The 26,322-nt window shown below is 32.9% G+C and overlaps 5 protein-coding genes and 1 non-coding gene across 6 annotated transcripts; 3 read left to right on the forward strand and 3 right to left on the reverse strand.

Annotated features, from left to right (window-relative positions):
- Nucleotides 1-1,769: 1,769 nt before the first annotated feature.
- On the reverse strand, nucleotides 1,770-2,235 carry LOC105770277 (hypothetical protein). The gene has a single exon (XM_012591407.2). The coding sequence runs from the start codon at nucleotides 2,201-2,203 to the stop codon at nucleotides 1,919-1,921; it is 285 nt and encodes a 94-aa protein (XP_012446861.1). The 5' UTR covers nucleotides 2,204-2,235; the 3' UTR covers nucleotides 1,770-1,918.
- A 6,662-nt stretch (nucleotides 2,236-8,897) lies between these two features.
- On the forward strand, nucleotides 8,898-10,989 carry LOC105777360 (uncharacterized). The gene is made up of 2 exons (XM_012600644.2): nucleotides 8,898-9,887; nucleotides 10,430-10,989. Exons 1-2 carry the CDS (start codon nucleotides 9,171-9,173, stop codon nucleotides 10,724-10,726), a joined length of 1,014 nt encoding a protein of 337 aa, XP_012456098.1. The 5' UTR covers nucleotides 8,898-9,170; the 3' UTR covers nucleotides 10,727-10,989.
- A 3,817-nt stretch (nucleotides 10,990-14,806) lies between these two features.
- LOC105777249 (zinc finger CCCH domain-containing protein 39) lies at nucleotides 14,807-17,356 on the reverse strand. Its single transcript, XM_012600438.2, has 3 exons — nucleotides 16,922-17,356; nucleotides 15,794-16,715; nucleotides 14,807-15,301 (listed from the first exon to the last, which is right to left on the reverse strand). Exons 2-3 carry the CDS (start codon nucleotides 16,593-16,595, stop codon nucleotides 15,030-15,032), a joined length of 1,074 nt encoding a protein of 357 aa, XP_012455892.1. The 5' UTR covers nucleotides 16,596-16,715; nucleotides 16,922-17,356; the 3' UTR covers nucleotides 14,807-15,029.
- Nucleotides 17,357-17,828: 472 nt separating this feature from the next.
- Nucleotides 17,829-20,466, forward strand: LOC105777182 (pentatricopeptide repeat-containing protein At1g08070, chloroplastic). Its single transcript, XM_012600328.2, has one exon. The coding sequence runs from the start codon at nucleotides 18,142-18,144 to the stop codon at nucleotides 20,350-20,352; it is 2,211 nt and encodes a 736-aa protein (XP_012455782.1). The 5' UTR covers nucleotides 17,829-18,141; the 3' UTR covers nucleotides 20,353-20,466.
- TRNAD-GUC (transfer RNA aspartic acid (anticodon GUC)) lies at nucleotides 17,988-18,059 on the forward strand. Its single transcript has one exon. It is a non-coding gene; the product is annotated as a tRNA-Asp (tRNA).
- A 1,706-nt stretch (nucleotides 20,467-22,172) lies between the features above and the next one.
- LOC105777111 (probable xyloglucan glycosyltransferase 5) lies at nucleotides 22,173-26,067 on the reverse strand. The gene is made up of 5 exons (XM_012600213.2): nucleotides 24,918-26,067; nucleotides 24,274-24,582; nucleotides 23,887-24,177; nucleotides 23,459-23,572; nucleotides 22,173-23,373 (listed from the first exon to the last, which is right to left on the reverse strand). The coding sequence occupies exons 1-5, from the start codon at nucleotides 25,638-25,640 to the stop codon at nucleotides 22,729-22,731; spliced, it is 2,082 nt and encodes a 693-aa protein (XP_012455667.1). The 5' UTR covers nucleotides 25,641-26,067; the 3' UTR covers nucleotides 22,173-22,728.
- Between the last annotated feature and the right edge of the window lie 255 nt (nucleotides 26,068-26,322).

Genomic DNA, 26,322 nt, shown 5'->3' on the forward strand with positions numbered 1-26,322 from the left:
AAGGATCAAAGGCCACTGGAGGGCCCGAAAAAACAAGTTTAAAACTGCAAATCACAAAACAGCAACTGGCAGAAGCTTCAAAATAAATAACTATCAGCTCTGTAAAAGAGCACACCTAAGGCACTCTAAAAGGTAGGATCGACCCTAAATGGTTAGATTCGAGCACTTGCCCATCTACTTTAAGGATGACTTTCAGATTATGAATATGTCATGCAAAGCCCAGCAAAGGTAAATTCATGAACCCTGTTATTACTCCCTTATTCTCTCATCTTTTTCATCTTACTAACTTAATAATAGGAGGGTGCTCCAAAGTAAAAACTTTGGTGATTTTGTCACCTATTTGCTTTTTGTTTTGCAACTATCATCAAACTTAACTCTAGTTTCCTACATTACCAAAAATTCCTCCTCAACTCTTACATAAGAAGATAATGTATTGTAGCGCACTTGAACTTACAACCTCCTGAACTAATATTAATGTCGCTATCAATCGAACTAAAGCCTCAATCGACAAAGATATACATATACCGAAGTTAAAGAATGTAAGTTAAAATGACCCATTTCTTAAAAGTAATCTGCACTCAAAATCTTAAAAAAATTCCTTGTTAACAATTACGTCCTTAATAAATGTCTTTAATTAAGGCATATTAATGTTTCAATGAAATTTGTTTGAACGACATAACTTAATTAATGTTACATTGTTTTATATTTTGCAATTTATGTAACTATTAATGCTATTGATGATTCATAACTGCTTGAAGGAAACATAATAAATTTCTTCATTTCAATTGAAAGAAATTGATGAATGCATTCATTTCAAAGGTTTTGATGAAAAACTGTGGCTATGCATATAGAGATTTGTGTAAAGGTTTTATGCTTAATAATTCGTAAAATATATTTTACTTAAATAAGTTGTTAAGTACATCTAAAATAAATAAATATCAATAATTCGATATCAAATTTTTATGTTATTTTAGTTAACTTTTCATGTCATAATATTTATAAACATGTTTATTGATTTTTAACAATTTGTCCATGTGGGATTTCATCCTATTATTACATCGATCACCATCGTATCTCAAAAGATATATCTAAAAATACAATAATAATATTCCATAACTCGAAAATTGACTCTTTAAAATTGGATTTAATCAGGGGCGAAGCTAGAAAATATTTCAGAGGAAGGGTCGAAATTAAATTGTATATTTTTACTATAATAGAAATATAATTTCACCATTTTAATAATCTATATCTTTATAATTTTTAAAGGATTAAATTAATTTTTTATTATTTTTAAAAGTCAAAATACAATTTTACCATTATTATTTAAAATTTTATAAATTATAAACCCACCGGATCTAATGAGGCCCTACACAATTGAGCATTCATGCAGCGAGGCCTTCACCCAACTCCGAGATTTCACGTAAAAAAAATAAGGGTTTTAACGAGAGAGGTATTTTGGTTAGTTAATTCTACTACAAACCATGGTAATCTCATTGGCTCCTCTCCTTAAGTTGGTGAAAGGTCGTAGTGTTACATTGACATGTACAAAAAGGGTCACGTTTGCTGGTTTGTAATAGAATTAGCTAACTACTAGGAACCAACCAAAATTTAAACATCTGACAGTTGTTGATACATACAAACTATACCAAGGAATTAAAGAAATCAACACAAAGCTCCTTAAAATAAAAGAAACCATCTCTATATATAACAAAATCCCATGAAATACAAGCTGTTGGAAACCAATGCAAGAAGAACACATAAGTTTCGGGTTTGTGCTCTCATACACATATTTCAACTGGAATTCTGTATTATGTGGAAATTTAACACCCAAACAAATAAAATAACATACATAAATTGGAATCGGAATGCCCTGTATATATAGCATACAACATAATAATTATGCTGTACTTGATCATTACTAACGTTTCTTTGATCTTCTCTTTGTGGGCGCTGCTTCCGGTTTGCCAAAAATCCCACAAAAGCCACAACCAGAGACCTTAGGAGAAGGAGGGTCGAAGCTAGGGGGCGCCACCTTCATCGTCGTCCGGTACATATTCCCGTCACCATTTTCCGATCGGCTACGTTGATTGTTAAGCTTCATTTTGTTCAAGTCACCTGATAAAAACTTGTCATCCCAAATCAACCCTGATGAGCCTTGTCTCCTGAACGAAGTGGTAGACCTTTGCAGACCACTCTTCTCCATCTCTTACTTGTTCAAAGCTCTTTATTGGTTGATGTGGGAGTCCAAAGATATGTGAAGACGAAGTGTGAGTTTTTCAATGTGTTGTTATAAGCATATATAGGAATGGGAAAATTGGGAAAATGACAAGCAATATGGGGAAAATTCATAAAATGGTATCTATTTGTGTAAGAATTGGATTTTATTTTTAGGGACTAAAATTTTCCCCCATTTTTGCAAACTTTTAAATCACCGAATCAAAGACGATGGACCAGAAAGCTGCTTTTGTCATTGGTCTAAAAATTGGAATATTGATGGCCGCCGGCTTTTAAAAAATTATTAAATATACATTATATTAAACAAAAATGTTAATTAGTGTCACTCCAATGACTTGGGTTAAAAATTGATGCACATCGATAAAGATTTTTTAAATCTACAAGCACTCAAAATTTGAGTCGCAGTATTAATAGTTTATAATATTATTAAACTCATGTTAACTAAGAAAAATAGAGAATTTTGTTGAGGGAATATATATTGTGGAGTGGGTCACTTCCGGTATTATTTTTAAAATGTATGTGCTTGGTTTTATTCTCACCGAATTTTAAGAAGATAAAACTCAAAGTTAAAATTGAACATAAAGTGAGACATTTCATATCAAATATAAAGAACACTAGAAAGATATTCCTTTATCATATAAACGATCAAGTGTTAACCACATTATATTCAACATTATTTATTGGGGTTGTGCTTAAATTTGTCATGTGTTTTATTTTTTAAAATACAACTTAATGATACGTGATAAAATTTTAATCCAAGTTATGGAGTAAAATTTTGTCGGTACACCAAATAATTATAGAAATTATTTTTGTCTTAAAAGTTATATTAAAAAATAACACAAAAGAGTGTTATGAAATAAAATATCTGGTACCAAGAGAAACGTATATAAATTGTAATTCTTCTTTGCGTATATAAAGATCTATTTTTATGTCATATTTAATTATTTATGACTTTGTTATATCTTAAAAAAGTGTCTTTCACAATTCAAATTTTTAATTTATGTTTCTCTTCTACATCTTTTTCTAACAGGCAATACATAGAATACTAATTCAAAAATAAAATATAATTAATACTTTATTTTTTAATTTAATAAAAATAATGTATTTATTAAATAAAAAAAACATCTTATAGTAATAAAGCAATGCAGCTAGGTTTCAGAAATCCCTTGACCCTAGTACAAAAGAGATATGGTGATTGTGATGTTTCCTTACAAAAATCCTAATTTGTGTTTTTGTGTAATAAGTCATTAAATGGCATAAGCAAATGCTCAAGGCTAAAAACACTTAAATATTTAAAATAAAGGAAAAAATATCAAGGCTTGGTACAAAATACAAGTGTACTACTAATATTTAATGCCTAAAGTGTTGATTAGTCTGACAAAATTCTTTGATCCTTCTTTCATCTTGATGCTTGACTTTGATTTCGTGGATATGAGTACAATTGAATGGGTTTAAAAATTTAGATAAAAAATAGATTTGAAAAATAAGTTTAGACAAAAAATAAGGTTCATTTACTAAATGAGTCAGGCCTCAGGTAAAATATTTTAGCTTTGGCTAGGCCCAAATCACACGCCTATATATTTTTTGTATTTTCAATTCGTTGGGAAACATTAATTTTAATATTTTTAGTGTATTTTATGTATTATACTTTCTTAAATTTGTTTTTATATAAAAATAATCTAAAAAAAATTATTACGGTCAGGTCGGGTTCAAGTTTAGCATTTTTACTATGGACTGGACTTGGGCAAAATTTTAGGTCCATTTTTCAAGCCCGCTCGAACCTTGAAAGAAGGCCTAAATTTTTGTATCAACCAAATCCATGCATCCATTTAACTTAGAATGGTTAAATTTTGCTATAAGTCCTTGTATCATATCAAAAAATTCATTTTAAATCTTCTGCTATTAAAAGAACATTTTAATCTTTGCATGTTTGAAAACTTAATATTTTAAACCCTAAATGTTAAGTTTATTGTTAATAGAATAGTGCGGCTAAAATGACATTAAACCAAAATTAAAAAGTTTACCGATTTTGAAAATAAATGGAATGACGTGGCTTGATAGTGGTTGATGTGAATCAAATTAAAAATATTTCAAACACAACAATTATTACAAAAAACAAATATAATCGAAAATAATTTGAAGTAAAAGCAAAATCAATTTCTTATCTCTACTCAATTTTCAAACTTATTGTTTAGCTTTTTAATTTAAGGTAAATTATACAAGTGGTCATCTAACTATGCCCGTGTTCTGTTTTAGTCCTTTGAACTTTAAAATTTTCAATTTAGACACTAACGTTTAAATTATTTTTGTTTTGGTCACCCGTTGTTAAATTAATAAAGGAAAACCTTTTTCTAATTGGTATAATAACACATTTAGTCCTCAATATTTACATATTCCATCAATTTGATCCTAATTTTAAACAATTCATTAAATTTAACCATTTACATTTAAAAATTCTATCAATTTGATCATCAACTTCCTAACAAAGTTTTCAACTTTTAAAACAAAGGCATCCCACATCTATAAATTTGTAACCCCCCCCCCCAAAAAAAAAGCCTCTCAACTAATGAGCCGTTTCCCAAGCTTATTCCCAATACCAATGAGTTTATCTTGAAATTTTATTTTCTTTTATTTTATTTTTTATTAGTTTTCTTCTAAATATAATATTTTATAACATTTTGATTGATAAAATTTTGTTTGAAGAAAATGAAAAACCTTTAAAAAAACACTTTACCTTGACTTTTATCGTTAACAATATGATTAAATCCGAGCTAAAAATATGGCTTTCAAAAATCCAATTGTTCAATAAATAATTATATAAAAATTTAATAACATTTAATTTTTCATAAGAAAAAAATATGAAAGAATTAATTGAATTTCCTTTTGTTACATTGATAATGATTTTTTTAATTTTATAAATTGATTAATAGATTATTTGTGTTCCATTTATTTTAATTTTAATTTGTAAATCCACAATAAGCAATACTTATCACTAATAATCTGATTTAGTGTCAAATCATTTACCAAATTAATTAAAAACTATAATTCGCTTGTTAGAGTGAAAATTTATTTTTTACAAATATTAAATTATTTATATAATTTTATTATATATTATATATTATATTTTAAATTTTCTATTATTTTAATGGTGCTTAGTTAATCTCTAACACTAACTTCTTAAAAATATAAACAAAACGGTTATATACCGAATTGGATACTTTCAACCATAAATAAAATAATTAATAGACGTGAAATGCCTCTGTTTTAAAAGCTGAAAGCCTTAGTTAGGAAGTTTGAGGATCAAAATGATAGAATATGTAAGTATTGAGGACTAAATGTGTTATTATATCAGCTAAAAAAAGAGCTTTTCATTATCAATTTAACGACGAGTGACTTAAACAAGAACCAATTAAAACATTAATGCATAAATTGAAAATTTTTAAACTTAGGTGACCAAAATAGAAACACAAGTATAATTGAGTGACGATTTGTATAATTTATCCTTTAATTTAAAATCGATTTAATGTCACGACATTAATCACGGTTAAGTCATATCATCTTATTAACAGTAAAAGAACTAAAATAACGGCTTTTCAAACATAAACTAAAATATTTCTTTAATAAAAAAACTTATAATAAGTAACAGATTAAACTTTAACCAAATTAAAGGAAATTCAACTGAATTATAGTATCCTTCCATCTTTTGTGACCTCAAACATTTTTATATGCTCAATAGCCTTCAACAAGTATAGGAGAAAGCACTTGTATATACATTATAGCTTTTAAAATTTGAATCAAGAGAATTTTTAATTAAAAGAAAGATTTGAACTCTCTTCTGTAAAAATATATACATTTTAAAAAAATTAATTTAATTGTGAAAATATTTGAAAGTTTCTAAGATGATACAATACTTAAAACTATCTTAACCCTTAAATAGGAGCATAACTCACTCTTAAATAGGAGAATAACCCACGTCCTCCTATACTGATAACAATATTAATACCAACCGAACTAAAACTCAATCAAATAACTAAAATGTTGTAGGAAGCTGATGTTAAAAGGCAAATTGCACTTTGATAATACAAACCTACAGGAAAAGTAAAGTGATATTATCAACATTACAAAATTCAGCAGAGGCAATTATAGTACACTAGACTGTGATGTTATTGGCCAAAATGAAAATAATAAGCATTAATGAGCTGGATGGAAAGCAGCATATATCGATTAGAAACCTAGTCAATAAACAAAGGATTTTCAACAACTTATAACTATTGCCTATTGATGATGCTATTAATGATGGAAGTCTTACAATCAAGTTTTCATTTAAGATCCAAAATTATCTAATTTTAATTATTTATAATTATATATGTTTAATATTTTTAGATAATTAGTGAATATTTTGAATTGAGTGTAATTAGATTGATAATTACATTGATAATTACAAATAATCAATTGATTTATGTCTTTTCATATAAATTCATACATTATTATTGGATATTTTATGAAAGTACGACATACCACATAACAAAACACATATTGATTGTTCATGTACCACATTAAAATTTTATGAAAGTACAAGAGCTTTAACCATTTGATAGAAATTTTTCATTGAAAAAAGGCATATAAAGGGTGATTTATCACTTAGGTTGTGTTTGATAAACTAAAAAATTAAATGCTCAAAAATGTGTTGAAAAATAAGTGTTGGATATAAGTTATAAAATTTATTTGGTATATTACTTAAAATTAAATATTGGGTATAATTAGGTTGTTTGATAAAATAATATAATCGTAAATGAAATACAATAAAATAAAAATAATTAAATTTATTCTTTATTAAGTGATAAGTAGGCTATAAGTCCCTATCTCGCTTATCATTTTTATATCTTTATTGTATAAATTTTTTCTATCTAGTAGTTTTCATTATAAGTTATCAAACGTGTTTAAAAATTAGTTAATGAAAATATTAACTTTTAGTTAGATTGAATTTTTCTATACCTTATCAAATAGGGCCTTAATGAATAATATGTTGAATTAAATTATACTTTAAGTTTTTTTCTTTTATATTATTTATTATCTTTTAAATTGCAAATCAATCCACAATAATTTAAATTAATTATTTTTATTATTTAGATATTGTCAACAAATATTTATTTTTAGTTTTATGATATTTTTATATTTAACACGTTAATTTTATTAAATATTTGTATATTCAAATTAAAATTCATGATAAAAATAAAATAAAATAATTTAAAACTTAATATTTTAATTTATCAAAAATATAGTTATATTCCGTAATTAATTTTAATAAAAATCAAATAATTTTTATAATTCAAATTCAATTCTTATTAAAATTAAAATTAAAACTAAAATTAAAACCCATTACTTAATTACCAGTTCTCATTATACATCGCTTTTTTTTTTTTTGCAATCAATGAATGGTAAAACATGTTTTCATCTATTTTCTAAGACCTTATGACAGAACAATTATTGCCTAAAGATAATGGAACATGGCAACATGCTTATTCTATTAATATTCTTGGTTAAAATGATGAACTAACATGGATGATCTTCATTTGAAATGTTGGAAACATGTGTTTTGGTTAAAATTTTAAAATGGTTTATTTTATATAAATTTAAATAATGATTTTGACTGTAAAAATCAAATGTTGTATATTGTTTTTGTGCTACAAATATATTTTTAACTTAAAAATAATTTTTTAGAGAACGAATCTTTAATTTATTAATATTTTAGTTTGAATCTAATCAGATTAGATTCGACCATGAAACATGAATATAATTATTCAATGAATTTTTTTAAATAAAATGTTATGAAATTGATTTATGATGTAGTGAAAACAAATTGAAAATGAAATTTGCACTCTTTGCTTAAGATTGACCAAATAATCAAATAAAACTCACCTATTTTATTTTAGACTTAAATTCAACCTAACTTGGCTAATGATACCTCTATTAAGTGGCCTAAGCAAGAAAACCATCACCATTTATGACTTTTTTTCCCCTGTTGATAAAAAAATGTTGTAGAGGAAAGAAGCTCATTCATGGAGTAGGGTGTAGATGGTAGGAGAATGACATTTGAACTAGTGTGTGCGTGGCATTGTTCTATTGAATCATCATCAAGTGAGTTTCTCTAAAGTCAGGTTGTCCAAGAAAGAAACACTTTTTCAAACCACTTGCTCAATTTGAAGACAATCAACTCTTTGTCATGTGCCACTTTGTTTCATCGTTCATTGTTCAGTTCACCATTCATGTTTGTTTGCCCATTTAACATCACCATAAAAGTCCCTTTTAGTCAGATTTGTTGTATCATGTGATATCATCGTCATCATCATCACCATCATCCAGCAGTAAAATGTGAAGACAATTTTTCACAGCAGTGACTTTTGTTGTTGAGTTGAGAACTTTCCCCCTCCCTGCCATCACTGTCACATTTGCCAGAGGAAAAAGAAAAAAAGGGAAAATAATTGAGGCCAAAGGTAATAGATGGTTTGTCTTTATTTGGATTTGTAAAATCATTCATTGAACGGTGGACAATGGTGCAATGGCATAAGCTAAGAGGGTGACAATTACGAAGATTCCTTTTTATTTTAATATCATTGTTACTTCATTGTCATGTATAAAAACCCTGCAGAACTAAGGATCCCCATTTGCCTTGTGCCTTTTTTACAAAAATCTAAACAAACAAAAAAAAAATCTCATTGTTAATTACGGCTCTCTTTTTGCTCTCAAAATTCCCCTTAAAATATGTCGGTTTGGTTTTGTATAGAGTTGCACCATGATTTACGGTGAGCTTGGGCACTCTTGAAGATGAAAGACATGAAAATTCTAGTTTTGAGGTGGGATTTTGGTGCTGAAATGCAGCACTTTCCTTAAAGATTCTAACTGTTTTAGCTTCTAAAAGTTGTTTGTAATTAGGGATGTTTGATGGAGGCATGACTATGTGTTTCCATACTGTAAACTGCCCCCAAATATTAGGTAACATAAGCAAAAACAGAAGTAGGAGTAGAACAAAGTTGAACCCATGTTTTGCAGTGAAGGTGTGTTCAATTCTTTTACAAAGTGATGAGAGTGGAAACCTATCAGAGTCCAAAAAGATATCAAGTTCATATTCAGCACAAGTAAAACCCCAAGCTCAGAATTCCCTGCTTAGCCAAGCAAACACTGTAGGTATAATTGGAGGGGTTTCTGTTCTGTCCACTCTTATTTTCCTGGAGAAACTTGTGTGGTGGAGCTCAAGAAATGGAGAAGAAAGTGTGCCTTTTGTAGTTTGCAGCGATCCTTCCATAGATGGGGCACTTGCTTCTCAAGCTTCAATTCATTCATCTTTCGATGAAACGGCTCAAAATGAAGCGAACCATGAAGCTATTGTCCGGAATTTGAGGCACAAAAGAGTGTTCCTTGAGCAGTCTGGTGCTAGCTGCATAGTTATGCCGTGCCATATCTCAAATGCATGGCATGAACAGATATCAGAGGGCTGCTCACTGCCATTTTTTCATATTGGTGAATGTGTTGCTAAGGAGCTCAAGGAAGCAAAACTGAAGCCACATGGTACTGGGAGTAATGTGCGGATTGGGGTGCTGCCTGCCACTGAAACTATAGCTGCTGCTTCTTACCAGGATCAACTAGAGAATCAGGTATCCCGAATAATGTCATTTTAACTCCTTATTTTAGCTTTATTATTGCACATTCACTACCTTATCTGCTTCTGGATTGGGTTTTTGTGATGATATATTAATGTTATTAAGTTGATATACATTGCATCAGAAGAAGCATATAAGTTTTCATGTGTACCAGATTGAACATTCGAATTCTCATACGGTGCATTTCGGAACATGAATTTGAGTTTTATATATGTATGTGTTGTCTTGATATCTTGGGTTAAAATTTTGGCAAATTGTTTCTCTCGGGGGATATATGACCCTCCAAGTACATAAACATTTGAACATACCCGAATCCCTCGAGTAACAGTTGCAATTGATTGTGCCAAGCTAGTCATATTATGTGAGGAAACAAAGGAACTGTTTAGATTATTCCACAAGTGAGAGATGAAGATGATATGGTCCAATAACATGATATGAAACATATTACATGTTTGTTTTGAACTTGTTTTAGCTGTGTAGGAAGAAATGTTGATCCTGATGTAAACTTGGTTTGTTCAAACACGGGAAATTTGCAGGGGTTTGAGGTAGTTTTGCCAGACAAAGCAACCATGGAACACATTCTAATTCCAGCGATCGAATCATTGAACAAACGAGACACCGAAGGGGCTCGGAATCTATTAAGAATAGCAATCCAGCTGCTTTTGATCAGGGCCGTCAATGTTGTCATCCTTGCTTCTGATGAGCTTCAGAATATATTACCTAGAGAAGATCCTCTTCTGAAGAAATGTATGGATCCGATGGATGCCTTAGCCCGATCAACCATAAAATGGGCTAAAACTGGAAAACAAGGTATGCAGAAGAATACTTGCTAGTATTACACACCCAAAACTTGTGAAAACAAATGGTGTACTGTCTTGTAAGGATATTATTATTTGTGTATCAAGTAATGCACAGGCGTATATGATTATACCAGAAATTAACTGTGAGACACGTTCTCATGTACAATATCTCCCCTGGTTGGTTCCAATTGCTGAGCCAACATTTCACATGCTTGATAGGTGTGTATATATTTGTATTTATATTCAAATATGTACGAATTACAAGTAAATTTCGAAGCCATGAACTGTTTCTATGATTATGTTGCAAAATGACGATGATCTTCTTCACAAGAGAGCAAAACCGAGCCTTGTGATCTGTAATCAATTAGTATTATTTTGTGGGTCCTTGCTTATCACCAACCACTGACTGGCGGGCAGCCATGAAACTCCAAGCTTAGTGGGGGAGAAAGATTCTAATGAGCTTTTGCGAATCCTGCTTTCGCTGATTACTAGGAATTTTTTTTTATAATAAGATACTACAACTTTCCAAGATTAAAATCGAGTCAAAAAGATTAAGTACTCTCTGGGCCAAATCGTTTGAGGTTTTAGTCCTTGGAAGAGCTTTTTTCATCAACCTTCGAGTTTCTTCCCCTGCTATGGGCCGAGCTAAAAGGAATATATATATTTAAATAAAAATTAATTTGTTAAGTTAAACTATTGTCTACTTTTATGACTTGATCTGAACGAATTTTTTATTTTAAATTTAGTTAAACTTAGATTTATTTTTTAATTTTTTAAAAAATCATTTTTTTAATTTTAATTAAAAAATATCTTTAGACATCATATGAACTATATTAATTAAAAGAAGAATCTTTCCCTATCTAAATATGTTCTATAACTCATTTTAAATATGCTCTAGCTGTTTTGTTGACAATTCTATTACGAAAGGGCCATATTTAAATAATATATAATATTTAAATTATCAATATTATATAATTTTTATAATAATTTTTTCAATTTTCAAATATAGTAAATTATAAAGTCTCAATTTTTAAAAATAATAGTATGAAAAAATTATTTAATATTATAATATAAAACATAAAATTATATTAATTTATATTTGTATTAAGAATAATCATAGTTTAAGTTTTTTTTTGGTTAAACATTAAATTAATACCTAAATTTGTCTATTTCTCCTACATTAGTACTTATGATTTTTTTTTTCGCAGATTAGTACCTGAACTTTTTTCCATCAACTAAATTGATACTTGAGTCTAACACTGTTAAATTTAAGACATGTGACAAAATAAGATTGTGACACGTAGCAAAAATAACGTCATGGTGATGTCATAATCTAAAAAAATTAAAAAAATTTCTTTCCTCAACCCAAGTTTCTTCTCCCCCCATTACTGTGAACACTATAAGTATTAGATTTACCTTATCTTTTAGTTTAAAAACCATATAAAATTTCGTTTCATTTCCTGCACTTTCTCAGCAACCAAACAAAAATACATATCTATAAGAAAAGCCAAATCTAAAAGAATCAACAATACAATCAAATTTTAACAAAATATAAAACATTCACAATCTTTTAAAAAAAGGCTCATCTGATAGCAGACATTTATCACCTGAAGATTAACTATTCCAATGAAAAAATAAAAGAAAAAATAGATCTCTTGATAGTCGTCCATTTGATTATCATCTTCCTTCCCCCCTTCTCTGTATCCAAACATTGATTTTCACATCGAAACAAAGTCCCCAGTTAAATTTAAAACCCAGTCGTTTACCCTAATTTCAAAATAATTATCACACCCAATCGCACTTGAATCCAATATTGAAAACCATAAAAATACAATCCATACAAGAAAATATAAAATTTGAACTTCTTCTCGCAAATCTTGAATGAAACACTGAAAGAAAATTTCGAATTTTAAGACTAAAAAATTACAGAAAAAAGGCAAAGGGTTAATTAATGTGAATTGTTGTTGCTTTTATATAAGAATGGAATACAGAAGGTATTGTAATTTGTGAATTTATTGTGCGAGTTCAATGACTTGAAAATTATAGGGAGAGAGACGAGAATATAAAGTATTTATTTTAAAAAAGAAGTGTGAAAGAGAGATTACAAATTTTGTGTGGATGGGAAAAGTGGAGGAGTTACGAGCCATGGTAGGAGAATCCAAGTGAGCCCTCTTCTTCTTTGGTTCTTCAAATTCAAAGCTTTTCATTTACTATAGTTAGTATTGTGATTTGGGTTGAGGGAGGCCAACCGCCAGCTGCGACAGAGGCAGCAAATTGGGTTGGGTTGAGTGTTCTACAACTGTTCGATAGATAGTTACCAAAACATGCTTTACGTTTTCAGCAAACGCCAATTCTTCTTGGATTGCACCATCTCTGAAACAATCAATTTCATATTTGGAGATGCAACGACAGCCTCCCAGAACTGCACATTCCTTGTCCGAAAGCCATAAAATGGACTGCAAAACGTTGTTACGGCTAAAAAAAGAACGAATTCGGATCAGTCGGTAGTGATTGTGATCTTGGACAGCGAAATCATTCCAGGTCTCAAGCTTGAGTCGGTGAAAGACCAATTCCCAGCATATCGCGGTCGTCATAGAGGACTCGATCGAGTGTGATTATTATGCAAACTTACATGGATGATATGATACACGCAAAAGGTTGGACAAGTTTGGATTCTAGTGCAGGGACGCTGAGTTCAAAAACCATGGCCTTGGTGCTTCCACTTCTGGCTGTGTTAAATGGCCTGGAGTTATGATCCTTACGAAATACGATGCTATCAAATACACTCCAGCCAAGTTCTACGACATTGGCGACGCTTGGATTAAGCACCTGGAATTCTGTATCTTTTCGGCGGAAAAGACTAAGAGGAAAAGCAAGAGGAGAAAGAGGAGAAGAAAGAGAATAGAAGAAAGAGGGAACGCATCGTTTTTGATTTAATACCAGAGTTAACAGCGCTTCAGGATCCACCGTTACGAACTTATTGGTAAATGATCAACAGAACAAATTCCATAGTGATAAAAAAAAAAATCCATAGTTGAGTAATTTCTAGTATAGTTTATTCAATAAATTATATTATTTAACAGTGTTTTAGGGTTTTTCTAAAATTTAACAAAAAAAATTACTTATGGTGGATTTAAATTTGTACTATTTACATAAATAAAACATTAGTTTTACCATTAAATATAATATTTATATTTTAATATTATTATGCATACTTTATTTCCTTCGTCAATTGCATATAAATTAATAATATTGTTCATTGAGTTTGTGTCAAGTCAATTTGACGCTATTCAAGATTGATATAAAATCATAATAATTATTGTAGTGCATTTAGTATTCTTAATATGATACATTTATGTGTTTAACTTTATTTTACTTGCAATTTAATCTATTTTTTATTTTAATATCATATATATTTAATACATTATTATTAATTAGTTTCAAATGACCTGCTTCATTGTTTATTATATGTTATTTTAAAATTAACATATGTGTTCTAAATCGTAGTGCATGTGATTGAAAATAATCCGCTTCATTATTTATCATATGTTATTTTAAAATTAACATGTGTACTAAGCACGTAATTTCTACGTACATACATGTGTGATAAAATTTATAAAATTTATAATCTAATTTTTAATTTATGTAAATTTAAATTTTAAAATTTTTAATTAAATTCAATAACTTAATTTAATAACTATTAATCTTAGATGTTATTATATAAAGAAAATATGAAAATTCTATAGCAATTAATGCAAGTCAATACGCATTAATATAGATCAAAATAAGCCAAAACACATCGATGGAAACGCACCAAAATTTTGACCAAATCGAAACATTAGGTCCAAAACCGTACGTATGTACCCGTACCTACTGCCATTGCAATGCAGCTACTAATTGTGCGTTAGAGGAAAAATGTCCTTCAACCAAATGGAACATCCATTCCGAGTCCTCGTTGACCTTTTATAACCCATTCTTCCTTAGGGAATGAAATGTCGTATTTAGCCCAAAAACAAAATTTCACTTTTAGCTTCAATTATTTGAAGCTTTTATCATTTACTATGAAACATTAACTACATTTTTCATGGAAAATCAAAATTTCTAGACGCTTAATAACAAACGATTGAACTCTTGCTGTGATTCTTTATACTCAAAATTACTTGATCTTGTTTCAGCCCCATGAAAGAAGGATAACAATCAATATTTAAGACCCTATTTGACCAAACAAAGAAAACCACCATAGCTAACAACTAAGACAAAATTTGAATAGGCAAATAGTATTCCCTTCTAAGCTTTAAGAGGAAAAAAGGAAGGTTGCCAGCTCTTGAACTTGAATTCAGCTCTCCACCTGACTTGGCAAATTGTGTACCAATGGCATATCATCGAGCCAATCCCCATAAATCCTGTTGATTTTCCTAGGTCCTTTCCACTTGAACAAGCAATTTTTAGCCTGGGCTTTTTCATCCAAAGAAAGGGCACTTGATGTCACTGGAGGTGGATCATTAGCAGGAAGGTTGTGAATTTTTGTTGAAACGGAACCAATCCTTGTCAAACCAGAACCCATATTCCCGAAGTCACCATCAATGCGTCCATTCATGCCCTGCAACTCTGATTACAGAAACAGGCAAGCATTACAAAAAGATTTGCCATCAAATATCTTGTTTAAAAGGTGTTCCTCCCGTTTCATACAGGCAGAACTTGTCACGACTAATAACACATCAATTTGGGCACAGGCAAATATGCGTAAAAATAAAAGCAGCATTCCTGTCATTTATGTATCTGCATCGAAACTTTCCAGGAAAGTGAAATATGAAACACCACAAACAATGAAATATCCTGGTCTGTTTCAAAAACTAACACCTAAAGCAACTGTCAGCAGCATCACATTTTGATTATATAGAAACCTCTTCTAAAATCAAATTTAGAAGACCAATAAAGGAATACTAAACTAGTAAGTGCACTCCTTAAGTTATAGCCTAAATAAGAAATCACTTACCAAATGCTAAATATTACTTTAATCTTAGTCAAAACTTAAAAAGTTGCATGGCAAAAATGACATGATATCAAGCTAGAGCAAAGATATTACAATGACATATATACCTGTTTGCCCATGAGCAAAGTGACATTTCTCACCAAAGGGGCAATGGCCTGTTGTCTCCCACTTTGTACATAACTTTGTTTTCCAATACACAGGATAAACAGGCTTCGTATTTCCTCGAAAAGCATCTGAACTGCCACCGTTTAAGGGCCTATTACCTTCTGATTGCTCGGATGCAGTTCCATGCCCTGCAGGAGGAGCTGTTGTTCCAATGCTAATAGCTGAACTCTCCCTAAACCTCCCCATATCATCCCTGAACTTCGCCGGATCTTCATGAAGAAAATTACATCTGTCCCCATACGGACATTCCTCTCCGTTGTAATACTTCTTACACAACTTCATCCGATGTATTATCTTCTGATCATCATCCCAATTCCCCGATGGGCGTTCTTCCTCGCGTCCGCCAACAAGTTCTTGCCAATTTGGAGGAGGCTGACGCAGATCCTCGATGCCATGAGCAAAGTTGCAACCTTCACCGTTCCTACAAGTACCCAATCTAAACTTTGCACACATACGAGTTTTGAAGAAAATATTAGTTGTCCCCTTATTGGTTGGAGGATTTGAGGGCATCCTGGGAATTGTAGGAGTGCATTGCACAATATTCGATTGGTTGTCCTCAGAATGTCTAGGTCTTTTGAAGGGAGGTGATTGTTGTTGTTGTTGCTGTTGTTGTTCAAATTCTGAATGTGGGTCAAATTGCCAATCATTCATAGGAAATTCAGGCCAAATCCCAATAGCATCACTGCCAGCATAAGTTGATTGGGGCGTTCTCATAAAGGAAGAGCGAGATTCAGGGTAATTCATACTGACAATTATCAGTAAAGGTTATAATCGAATCCAACTCTATCCCAAGACTATTAACTTTCAATTAATCTACCAAAAATCAACCGCCAAAGCGTATTGGATCAATGCTATCAATTAAACCTAACAAAGATGCAAGACAACAAAATCTCAAATGGATAACAATCAAATTATTAAAGTAAACCAAAAATTGTATCAAATCCAAAACTTATTTTTCCTGACAAAAATAATAAAATCAGATTGGATTCAATGAATATAACAATCCGATTAAAAAAATAAAAAAATGAGATCGGTATGTGTAAAAAAAATAGTAAACAACAAAAACTTACCAGTATAAAAAAGAATCCAAAACGAAAAACTTGAGACTGGAGATAATGAATGCTCAATGCTCAGCGAATAGTAAAAGGTACCCAGAAGATAATTTGGATGAAAAACGAGTTTAAAGATGAAAAAACTATGAGAATTCTTAAAGTTGAAGTATGGAATTTAATAAAAGAAGTGGGAAAAAAAATGCAAGAAATTGTTGGGAAGTTTGCTAGAGGTAAAGGAAGAGCAGCATGAAAAAATGAAGATGAAGGAATGCAGTATATTATAATAGATGACAGATGGTCAAATGAAAACCCTAGCCGCCTCACACAAAAATCCTAATTCAGGAACAAAAGAAAAGAGAATTTGAAAACCCTAAATCTTAAAAGAACAAACAAGGCGTTTTTCAACCCAAAAAAGAAGTCTAAACCTCCAAAACCCTGCCGTTACGGAGTTTTCTTGTAACCAATCCCGGCCCCTTTTTATATAAATTAGAGTTAATGCCCCACTTACGCAAGGGAGTTAACATATTATTAAAAATAAAAATTAATTATAAAGTAAAATTTAGCAGTAACTAGTTATTTTAAGTTATCTTTAAAAAATTATTCAAAAAAAAGGAAAAAGTTATCTTTAAAAAAAAAAGTAAATATACAGCTGAGGTTATGGGGTATAAAGCAGGGGTAGCTGAGGGAAAATTTTTATTTAGATTTTTAAAATTTTAAATGAATAAAAATAAAATTCTACTTTAACCCCTACAAATAATAAAAATTTAATTTAATTTTTACAAATTATAAAAATACAAGTAAAATAGTAAAATTGTACTTTTATTATCATAAAAACAACAATTTAATTTCAACCCCCAACAAAATTTTCTTACTTCACCTGATGATTGATTTTGTTGATATACAATCGTGTAGCGTTTGGGGTATAAACTAAAAGAGATAGGTTGATTATATTTTGTCCTCGTTCATGTTTTCTTTGTTTTAGAATGGAGTAGTGAACGACTTCTTTTTGGGTAAATAAATACAAGAATTATCCATTTACTAAATACTGATGTAAATGTGTGACAATGATTTAGATAGCAACTTGGTCGTTGTAGTATAGTGGTGAGTATTCCCGCCTGTCACGCGGGCGACCCGGGTTCGATCCCCGGCAACGGCGATGTTTTTTTGGGTTGTCTAAATTTTAACGACCGACTGAACTTCGAAAAATCCTCCAACTCTTATCCCTCGAAAGTAGAAAAATGGCGTTACCGTCAACTTCAGTCTCCGTATCTACTTTCCCTCTCCATCTCCTCCCTGCTTCAGACCCTCCTTACAAGCTCCTCCAAAGCCACCCATCTCTCTCCCTCCTCTCCAAATGCAAAAGCATCCAAACCATCAAACAAGTGCATTCCCACATCATCAAAACTGGCCTTCACCACACCCAGTTTGCTCTCAGCAAACTTATTGAGTTCTGCGCCGTTTCTCCTTTCGGTGACTTGCCTTATGCCCTTTTGCTCTTTCACTCCATTGATGAACCAAATCAAGTTATTTGGAATACTATGATTAGAGGGCTTTCATTGAGTTCAACCCCCGAACTCGCCATGGAATTCTATGTTAAAATGATTTGGTCTGGTATTCTCCCGAATTCTTATACTTTTCCTTTCGTTTTGAAATCATGCACCAAAATGGATAGTACCCAGGTAGGGGAACAGGTTCATGGACAAGTTTTGAAGCTTGGACTTGACTCTGATGCGTTTGTTCACACTTCCCTTATTAACATGTACGCCCAGACTAGCCAACTGGGTAAAGCGCGCTTGGTGTTTGATAAAAGTCCTCTAAGAGATGCAGTCTCTTATACAGCGTTGATAACGGGGTACATTTCCATTGGTTATATGGAAAGTGCTCGTGAACTTTTCGACGAAATTCCCGTGCGAGATGTAGTGTCCTGGAATGCGATGATTGCAGGGTATGTTCAAGCTGGTCAGTACGAAGACGCATTGGCCTTTTTCAAAGAGATGATTGAAGCAAATGTTGTTCCTAATGAAAGCACATTGGTGACGGTCCTTTCAGGTTGTGCTCAGTCGGGTTCTCTCGAAATGGGGAAATGGGTTAGGTCTTGGATTGATGATCATGGATTTGGTTTTAATATTCATATTGTCAATGCACTTATTGATATGTATTCTAAGTGTGGCGATTTGGACACAGCTTTGGATTTGTTCGAGGGTTTAGAGCAAAGGGATGTGATTTCATGGAATGTGATGATTGGTGGTTATACACATATGAGCTGCCATAAAGAAGCCTTAGGGCTTTTTCAGCGAATGCTACAATCAAATATAGAGCCGACCGATGTCACTTTCTTAAGCATTCTTCCTGCTTGTGCTAGCCTTGGTGCTCTTGATCTTGGCAAATGGATTCATGCTTATATAGATAAGAATATTCAGTATTCAGATAATATCTCTATTTGGACGAGTCTTATCGATATGTATGCCAAGTGTGGAAGTATAGAAGCAGCACAACAAGTCTTTAATAGTATGAAACACAGAAGTTTGGCTTCTTGGAATGCAATGATATCTGGTCTAGCTATGCATGGGCTAGCAGAGAAGGCCCTTGAGCTTTTCTCACGAATGACCAACGAAGGATACAAACCTGATAATATCACATTCGTCGGTGTGTTATCTGCTTGTAGTCATGCTGGTTTGCTTGATCTTGGACGTCAGTATTTTAGTTCAATGGCCCAAGATTATGCAATTTCACCTGACTTGCAACATTATGGATGCATGGTGAATCTTCTGGGACGAGCTGGCTTGTTTGATGAAGCAGAAGCTTTGATCCAGAATATGGAAATGAAACCAGATGGTGCAATCTGGGGTTCTTTGCTTGGAGCTTGTAGAGTCCATAAACGCGTTGAGTTAGGTGAATCCGTGGCCAAGCATCTTTTTGAGTTGGAGCCTGAAAATCCTGGGGTTTATGTTCTCTTGTCAAATATCTATGCAGGAGCTGGTAGATGGGATGATGTAGCTCGAATAAGAACCTTGCTAAATAACAAGGGAATGAAGAAAGCTCCTGGTTGCAGCTCTATTGAGGTTGACAGAGTTGTTCATGAGTTCCTCGTCAGTGACAAAGTGCATCCTCGCTGCAAAGAAATTTATGACATGTTGAATGAAGTCGACACGCTTTTGGAGAAGGCTGGATTTGTACCTGATACATCCGAGGTGCTTCAGGACATGGATGAAGAATGGAAGGAAGGGGCCTTGAGTCATCATAGTGAGAAGTTAGCAATTGCTTTTGGATTGATCAGTACAAAGCCTGGGACAACAATAAGAATTGTAAAAAATCTTAGGGTATGTGGAAATTGCCATTCGGCTACTAAGCTGATATCAAAGATCTTCAACAGAGAAATTATTGCTAGAGACAGAAACCGCTTCCACCATTTCAAAGATGGTTCCTGCTCATGCAACGACTTCTGGTGAAACATTATCAACTTGCAGTATTTGGGAAGAATTTATTTGGCACATCCAAATCCAAGTGTATAAATTTGTTAATGCCACTTGTAAAACACGTTACATACACTCCAGATTGACTCACTCGGTTTTCTGGGTGACTAAGTCTCTTCTCCTTGTAAATGAAAACCAGCATTTATTTATAAATATTATTTATAAATATAGACAACATATTACATAAGAACTGGCACAATGGCTTCTTAGAATATAAATTTCACTCTGTCCCACCCCTTCTTTGGATCCTTTTTTCTTAGCTGAGTGAACAATAGTACTGATTAAGGAGTACAAGGCTACAAGCCAGATCAATTCAAATTCATGCCTCAATGTTAGGGGCATGCTTGAAGTTGTTCTTCCATACCCTAGCCAAAACAGTCCTGTCTGCAACTATAAAATAAGCTACTCCAGCAGCCGCTGCGACCGAACAGAAACTTCATTAACAAAAGAAAATTAGTACTAAATGATGTTTGAGATACTGGTAAACTTTATTTGGTATTTCTTTCACAAATAAATTCTGTCAAGTAACTAGTAGTTCTTAAACATAGAAGGTTGGGATGTAAACGTTGTTCTTTATTGTTACTTGAGGCATTTCTTTTACCCCTAGTTGGTCTGATCCAACCCGTAGAGAATGGTGCTGGTAAACTGATACCGACTCTAGGCCTGCCTTCTCGGAGATTGCTGAAGCTTTGTGTACCATGTCATCCAGTAACTCGGAGCAACGGAGCAATAGTTCGAATTTTTCTCCTTGGAGTAAACAGGTGATTAGTTTTGGCTGTCATCAGAGTCTTTGAAATAATGGTGATAACTATAATTATAGTTCTCAATTTTTGTTCATTTGTCAAATTGAATAAAATATTTCCAGCAAAATTTCTTTGGACCCCTTGCCAAATCAAAACTAGAGAAACTCTCACTCAATTATACTTCATCCTGAATGTGTCTCACGTTGTTTCCAGTAAGGTCAGTGTAACAGTTGTAAATTTTTACACTTCATTGAATTAATACAAAGAGAATAGATAGCAAATAGTTAATGGTAGAAATATCCCTTTCAAATCAAACAAAGTATTTTGACTGATTCAAAATAATTAAGAAAGAAAATGACATTAGTGTGATTAGCATGATTAGCATCCCCCACATGACAGCCATTTGACAAAAGATGTACATGTATTTTCTTTATAATACCAAAAAAAAAACAAAGTTTCTAAGATATTTCTCAATTTAGGCCCTACATTTTAACTCAAAGAACTCTTGCCCTCAAACTCAAGGACCACTGACTAAAACCAATTTAATGATCTCCACGATTCATGTATTCATACCATGTTTATGTATTATTTTGAGTTTTTAAAGATGTTTTATATTTATATAAAATTTGATATATCAATAAATTGTATTATATAAGATCATAGATTTTATGCAGTAGTGTGGTGTTCATGTTACTTATGGTGTTTTAGGGGTTTCATCTCTACATGGGGGGCCCTTTTTGATTCTTTTATACCTCAGATCTTAGAGGAGTGGACCATGGAAGAAAAATCATGTCCAGAATCAAGTTTGTCTCAAGCTCCAGGGAACACAAACGCAACCCACAGTATTTGTAAAACAACCAGAATCAGCACACGTCCACTAAAGATCTCATGGTCCCCAGCCAGGTCAACCTTCTTTAATGCGAAAGTGATGAACACACGAACCACCCGCAACCACCACCACGTTTGGTTCATCTCCTTTTGCTCACCGACACTTCCAACATTATTGAATCACATTCTCACACATGCCAAATATGAACAAATTGCAAAGACACATTGGGGGAAAAGGAATTATTTGTTATATATTAGATAGAACACAATGTACAAATATTGGATGTTTTTTACATTATCTCATAGTAAATTTGGACTCTGAGAGCCACAAAGGACATCAAGCAAGCTTTCCAAGCTTTTACAAATACAATATGGCTTGAATCTTTATTGCCAAACCACACAATCAAGAATCAGGGTGAAACATGAAAACTGAAGTACAAAATCTACCTATAAGTCTGTAACAACAATAATAATAAATGGTTCAACCCCTAAGAAAACAATGACCACTATCCAATGTGAAATATATATATATATAAAGATATTAGAAAGTAGATAGAAACTGTGAATACAGAAAGTAGAGTTACTGACGAATAAAAACCTTCAATTCGGCATTCAATGCTGACGTAGAGAATGAAACTTTGGTTATTGAGCACCAGGATGGTACCTTTAAACAATTTCCTGAGGAGAAAAACTTCGACTGCACAGCCAGAAACCAGGTTTTGTCAGTGGAAATGGAGAGAGTCTTAGCACATTTTGCTTTCTTTCAAGCTTCCATGCAGCATTAGCTCATCTGCTCTCCTATTAAATCTAGACCGACTAGGAGAAAAGTCACCCCCTGGAAGAGGAGGAAGTAGAAATGTACTCCCTGTGCCGATAACAGGCTCCTAACCGAAGCTGTAAGCAGGAGGAATGCCAGAGTGAGCTCTTTCCTGTATATCTTATTGACCCTCTTAACAGGTACAGGAGCTGCCTCTTTCTGTTCCTTCAATCGGTTTAATTCAGTGAGTTCACTTTCCGAAGCTCCTCTCTGAATTTGCAGTTGGTTCATTATCTTCGATTCCATCTCAGCAGAAGCCAGTAAGTCAGATTCTGATGACCTGCCAGCCTTTTTGGTCACAACCCACTCATAGGAGCTACCCAACTGGAATAATCCAGATACCATTGCATTGAATTTGGTCACAGACATGGTGTTTTCAAATAGAAGATAAGGGACAATGAAAGGGAACGATTTGGGGGATGGAAGAATGTTGAGGAATGACATAAAAACAGGTACATAACAAATAACCCAAACAGGAAGCTCGGCCTCTGGTACGAACATGGTTAGAGGAAGAATTATGCAAAACAATGTGAACGAATAGAAAGGAAGGATAAGCTTCCTCAACAGAAAGAATAGCAGTATTAAATTTGCCTTTTTCCATATAGCTATCTGCAGAATTACAGCATTAAAGGTGCTTCAGTATACAATGTATAAATCATTATTGCCAAAGATTGAAAGTTGTTTAACAATGTACCTTGCAAGTTATGATTGCTGGAAAGCATAAGCGGAAGAGGTGCATAGGTCCTGAATGCCAGCGGTGTTGCTGCTTCCTGTATGCTTCATACGACTCGGGAACTTCACAAAGGACCTAAAAAGTTTTACACAGTAATGGACAGCTGTCAGAACATTCCCTGAATCTTCCATCAGAAAAATCTTTTATTACATGCCTTCTTTTTCATCTCATTTTTCACCAAGGGGTTATGTGCTTAAATTTGATATTTGTAGCTGTTATTCATGAAATGAAAATTTTTATTGAAAAACAGACTGATCCAAGTCAACTAAATGCGATATTTAGTTTAAACGATGAAAGTATGACATGCCAGGGTGAAAATAAGAAAACAGAAATAAATGAAAGTCGATACAAGCAAAAAGAAATCAAATTAGCATAAAATGGGGTTGTACCTTTACGTCATTGAGGAAGATGAATTTCCAACCATTGAGATGTGCACGAACAGCTATGTCCATGTCCTCTACAGTTGTCCTTTCAAGCCAACCTCCAGATTCCTCAAGAGCTTTAATTCTCCAAACTCCAGCAGTTCCATTAAAACCAAAGAAATTTAAAAATACACCATTAACTTGCTGCTCAACTTCAAAGTGGAAACATAAGTTAATGTTCTGGAGACGAGTTAACAAATTCTCATCCTTGTTGACAAATGTCCATCTAGCCTGAACTAACCCTAAATCAGGATTGTCCTGCAAGACAAGTGAGATATACAAGGTAAATGCGTTATAAACGGATAATAGATGAGAACTTGAACCAAAAAGGGATTCTGGCTTGTTTGTGTTAACCTTGAAATGTGGCACAGTTTGCTTTAGAAAATCAGGGTTAGGTTGAAAATCAGCATCAAATATTGCTACAAACTCATAGGCCTGTACATACTCGCAGCTCATTGCAGACTTGAGATTCCCAGCCTTGTAACCAGTTCTTACCAAGCGGTGCCGATAAATTATGTTAACACCCTTTTGGTTCCACTTAGCAACCTCCGCTTTAATCAAATACTGGATGCTTTCGTCATCAGAATCATCAAGAACCTGAACCAATAATCGATCCTTTGGCCAATCAAGTTGGCAGACAGCAGAGATAGACTGCTCATAAACCTGTATGAGGTCGGTGAAAAAAGTTATCAACGCCAAGAAAAATCAACACAATACACCTAATATTACCTTATTCCATTCTTGGATGTTCTTGGTCCTAGCTAAGTCTTTTCTATCACAATTCACAGGGACTTGTTTGCTATTCCCATTTACATGTAAAATTAGTTACAAGACTTAATTACTGTTTCCTTACAAGAATTCTTTTACTATTATAACAACTCAATGAATATGCAAGTCCTAAATCCCTCAGGAGCTATATAAATCAAAGTAAAATTGTAAAGTATACCAGAAAAAAAAAAAAACACCAACCCTAGAAGAGGTAGTTGAGTTTTGATTACCTCTCTCTCGTTACACATTGGGATTTGAACAAGAACCATGGGATACTCATAGGCTGATCCCTCAACATCATCTGACTTGAAAGGATCCCCCTCAATTCTGGGTTTAATCTTCTTGTATTTAATCCAAAAGCAGCCTAAACTAAGTATCATACGATCTACAGATTGGATAAGGAATAAAGCTACACAAAATTTAGACAAAGCTTGAATTGGTGGTGCAATGTAATCGGCCCGGACTGACAACCAAGTGACATAAACCAAGTGAAGCAAGCCCTGGATATCAGTGCTCCTCGGAATGTGCAAACTTGGATTTCGAAAATAATGCCATCCCTTGAGATAAGCCACAACTTCGAAGGCCAGAATTGTGAGGGAAGTCACTAGGAAGGCTTTAATGACTGTGAAGAGCAGCTTTCCTTTCCCCAGTTTTTCACTGGCCATTGCAACATCTTGCCTAAAGATCAGCCTTTTCTTTATGGTTCCAAGCAATGCCCAGAAGAGTGAAGCAATCCAAGCGAGACAACCGACGGCACGATGAGCCTTGAGAAGCAAAACCCAAGTCACTTGCTTTGCATTTTTGCCTCTGCTTTTTTCCACAGGCCTGAATGCAGCATCTGGGCCGTCGATTTCCACCACTGAGTAGTTAGGGTTCTCCATTTTTACTACCACGGGTGTCCCTTTCCTAGCATCCTTTGGCCACCAATTCGAGAAATCTAAGCTTGGAGCCATTTTCAGTTCAGTGGGTCTTACTCACACTACAACCAGCAAACAACAAATGTTGAAAACCCAGATCTCGAAGGTCAGGTAATGAAGAAGACCAAAAGGAACCCAGACTCAAATGGTGAAAGAAGGAAGGTTGAGGGTATCCATTGTAGACAAAATGTAGAACAGAAGAAAAAGAAGTGTGGAGCAAGTAAGTAGTGAGAAGGGAAAGGAAAGGGTGAGAGTGAGAGTGAGAGTGAGAAGGTAGATGCTAGAAGACAGAGGCAACATGGGAAAACAAATTTATTTTATGTGGGAAAGGTGTCTGCAGTGCAGTGTGGTAAGAACCCAAACACCACCTCACCATGTGGGTTTTCTTTGTCTAACAATCAATTCAAAACAAGCTCTCACCCCTTCCATTTTTAACTTCACATCCGCAATTTACTCTCTGTTCTTCGCTGCGTATGTCGTTAGCTTATACATTATCTATACCATCTGCTATCAAAAAGTAAAAGGAAACATTACTCAAAATCTCTTCGACTTCACTCCAAGTTGGTCATTTTTACATTAATAATAATATTCATATCAATTAAATAAAAATTTAATAATTCATAAATTTATGATTAAAATATATTTATGTTTTTTAATACTTTTTAAATGTATATTATAACGAAATCCAATTAATTTTTATTATTTATCTAATAAATCA

The sequence above is a fragment of the Gossypium raimondii genome, chromosome 7 (genome assembly GCF_025698545.1).
Source record: "Gossypium raimondii isolate GPD5lz chromosome 7, ASM2569854v1, whole genome shotgun sequence".
NCBI lineage: Eukaryota > Viridiplantae > Streptophyta > Magnoliopsida > Malvales > Malvaceae > Gossypium > Gossypium raimondii.

Excerpts from the sequence above, each read along its gene's own strand:
- LOC105777111 (XM_012600213.2), bottom strand. The coding sequence starts at position 25,640 with ATGGCTCCAAGCTTAGATTTCTCGAATTGGTGGCCAAAGGATGCTAGG. Across the intron at positions 24,583-24,917 it reads CAATGTGTAACGAGAGAGAG|GTTTATGAGCAGTCTATCTC; the intron begins GTAATCAAAACT and ends GACCTCATACAG. Across the intron at positions 23,374-23,458 it reads CAGCAATCATAACTTGCAAG|ATAGCTATATGGAAAAAGGC; the intron begins GTACATTGTTAA and ends GTAATTCTGCAG.
- LOC105777360 (XM_012600644.2), top strand. The coding sequence starts at position 9,171 with ATGTTTGATGGAGGCATGACTATGTGTTTCCATACTGTAAACTGCCCC. Across the intron at positions 9,888-10,429 it reads AGGATCAACTAGAGAATCAG|GGGTTTGAGGTAGTTTTGCC; the intron begins GTATCCCGAATA and ends GGAAATTTGCAG.
- LOC105777249 (XM_012600438.2), bottom strand. The coding sequence starts at position 16,595 with ATGAATTACCCTGAATCTCGCTCTTCCTTTATGAGAACGCCCCAATCA. Across the intron at positions 15,302-15,793 it reads CTTTGCTCATGGGCAAACAG|AGTTGCAGGGCATGAATGGA; the intron begins GTATATATGTCA and ends TTCTGTAATCAG.
- LOC105777182 (XM_012600328.2), top strand. The coding sequence starts at position 18,142 with ATGGCGTTACCGTCAACTTCAGTCTCCGTATCTACTTTCCCTCTCCAT.
- LOC105770277 (XM_012591407.2), bottom strand. The coding sequence starts at position 2,203 with ATGGAGAAGAGTGGTCTGCAAAGGTCTACCACTTCGTTCAGGAGACAA.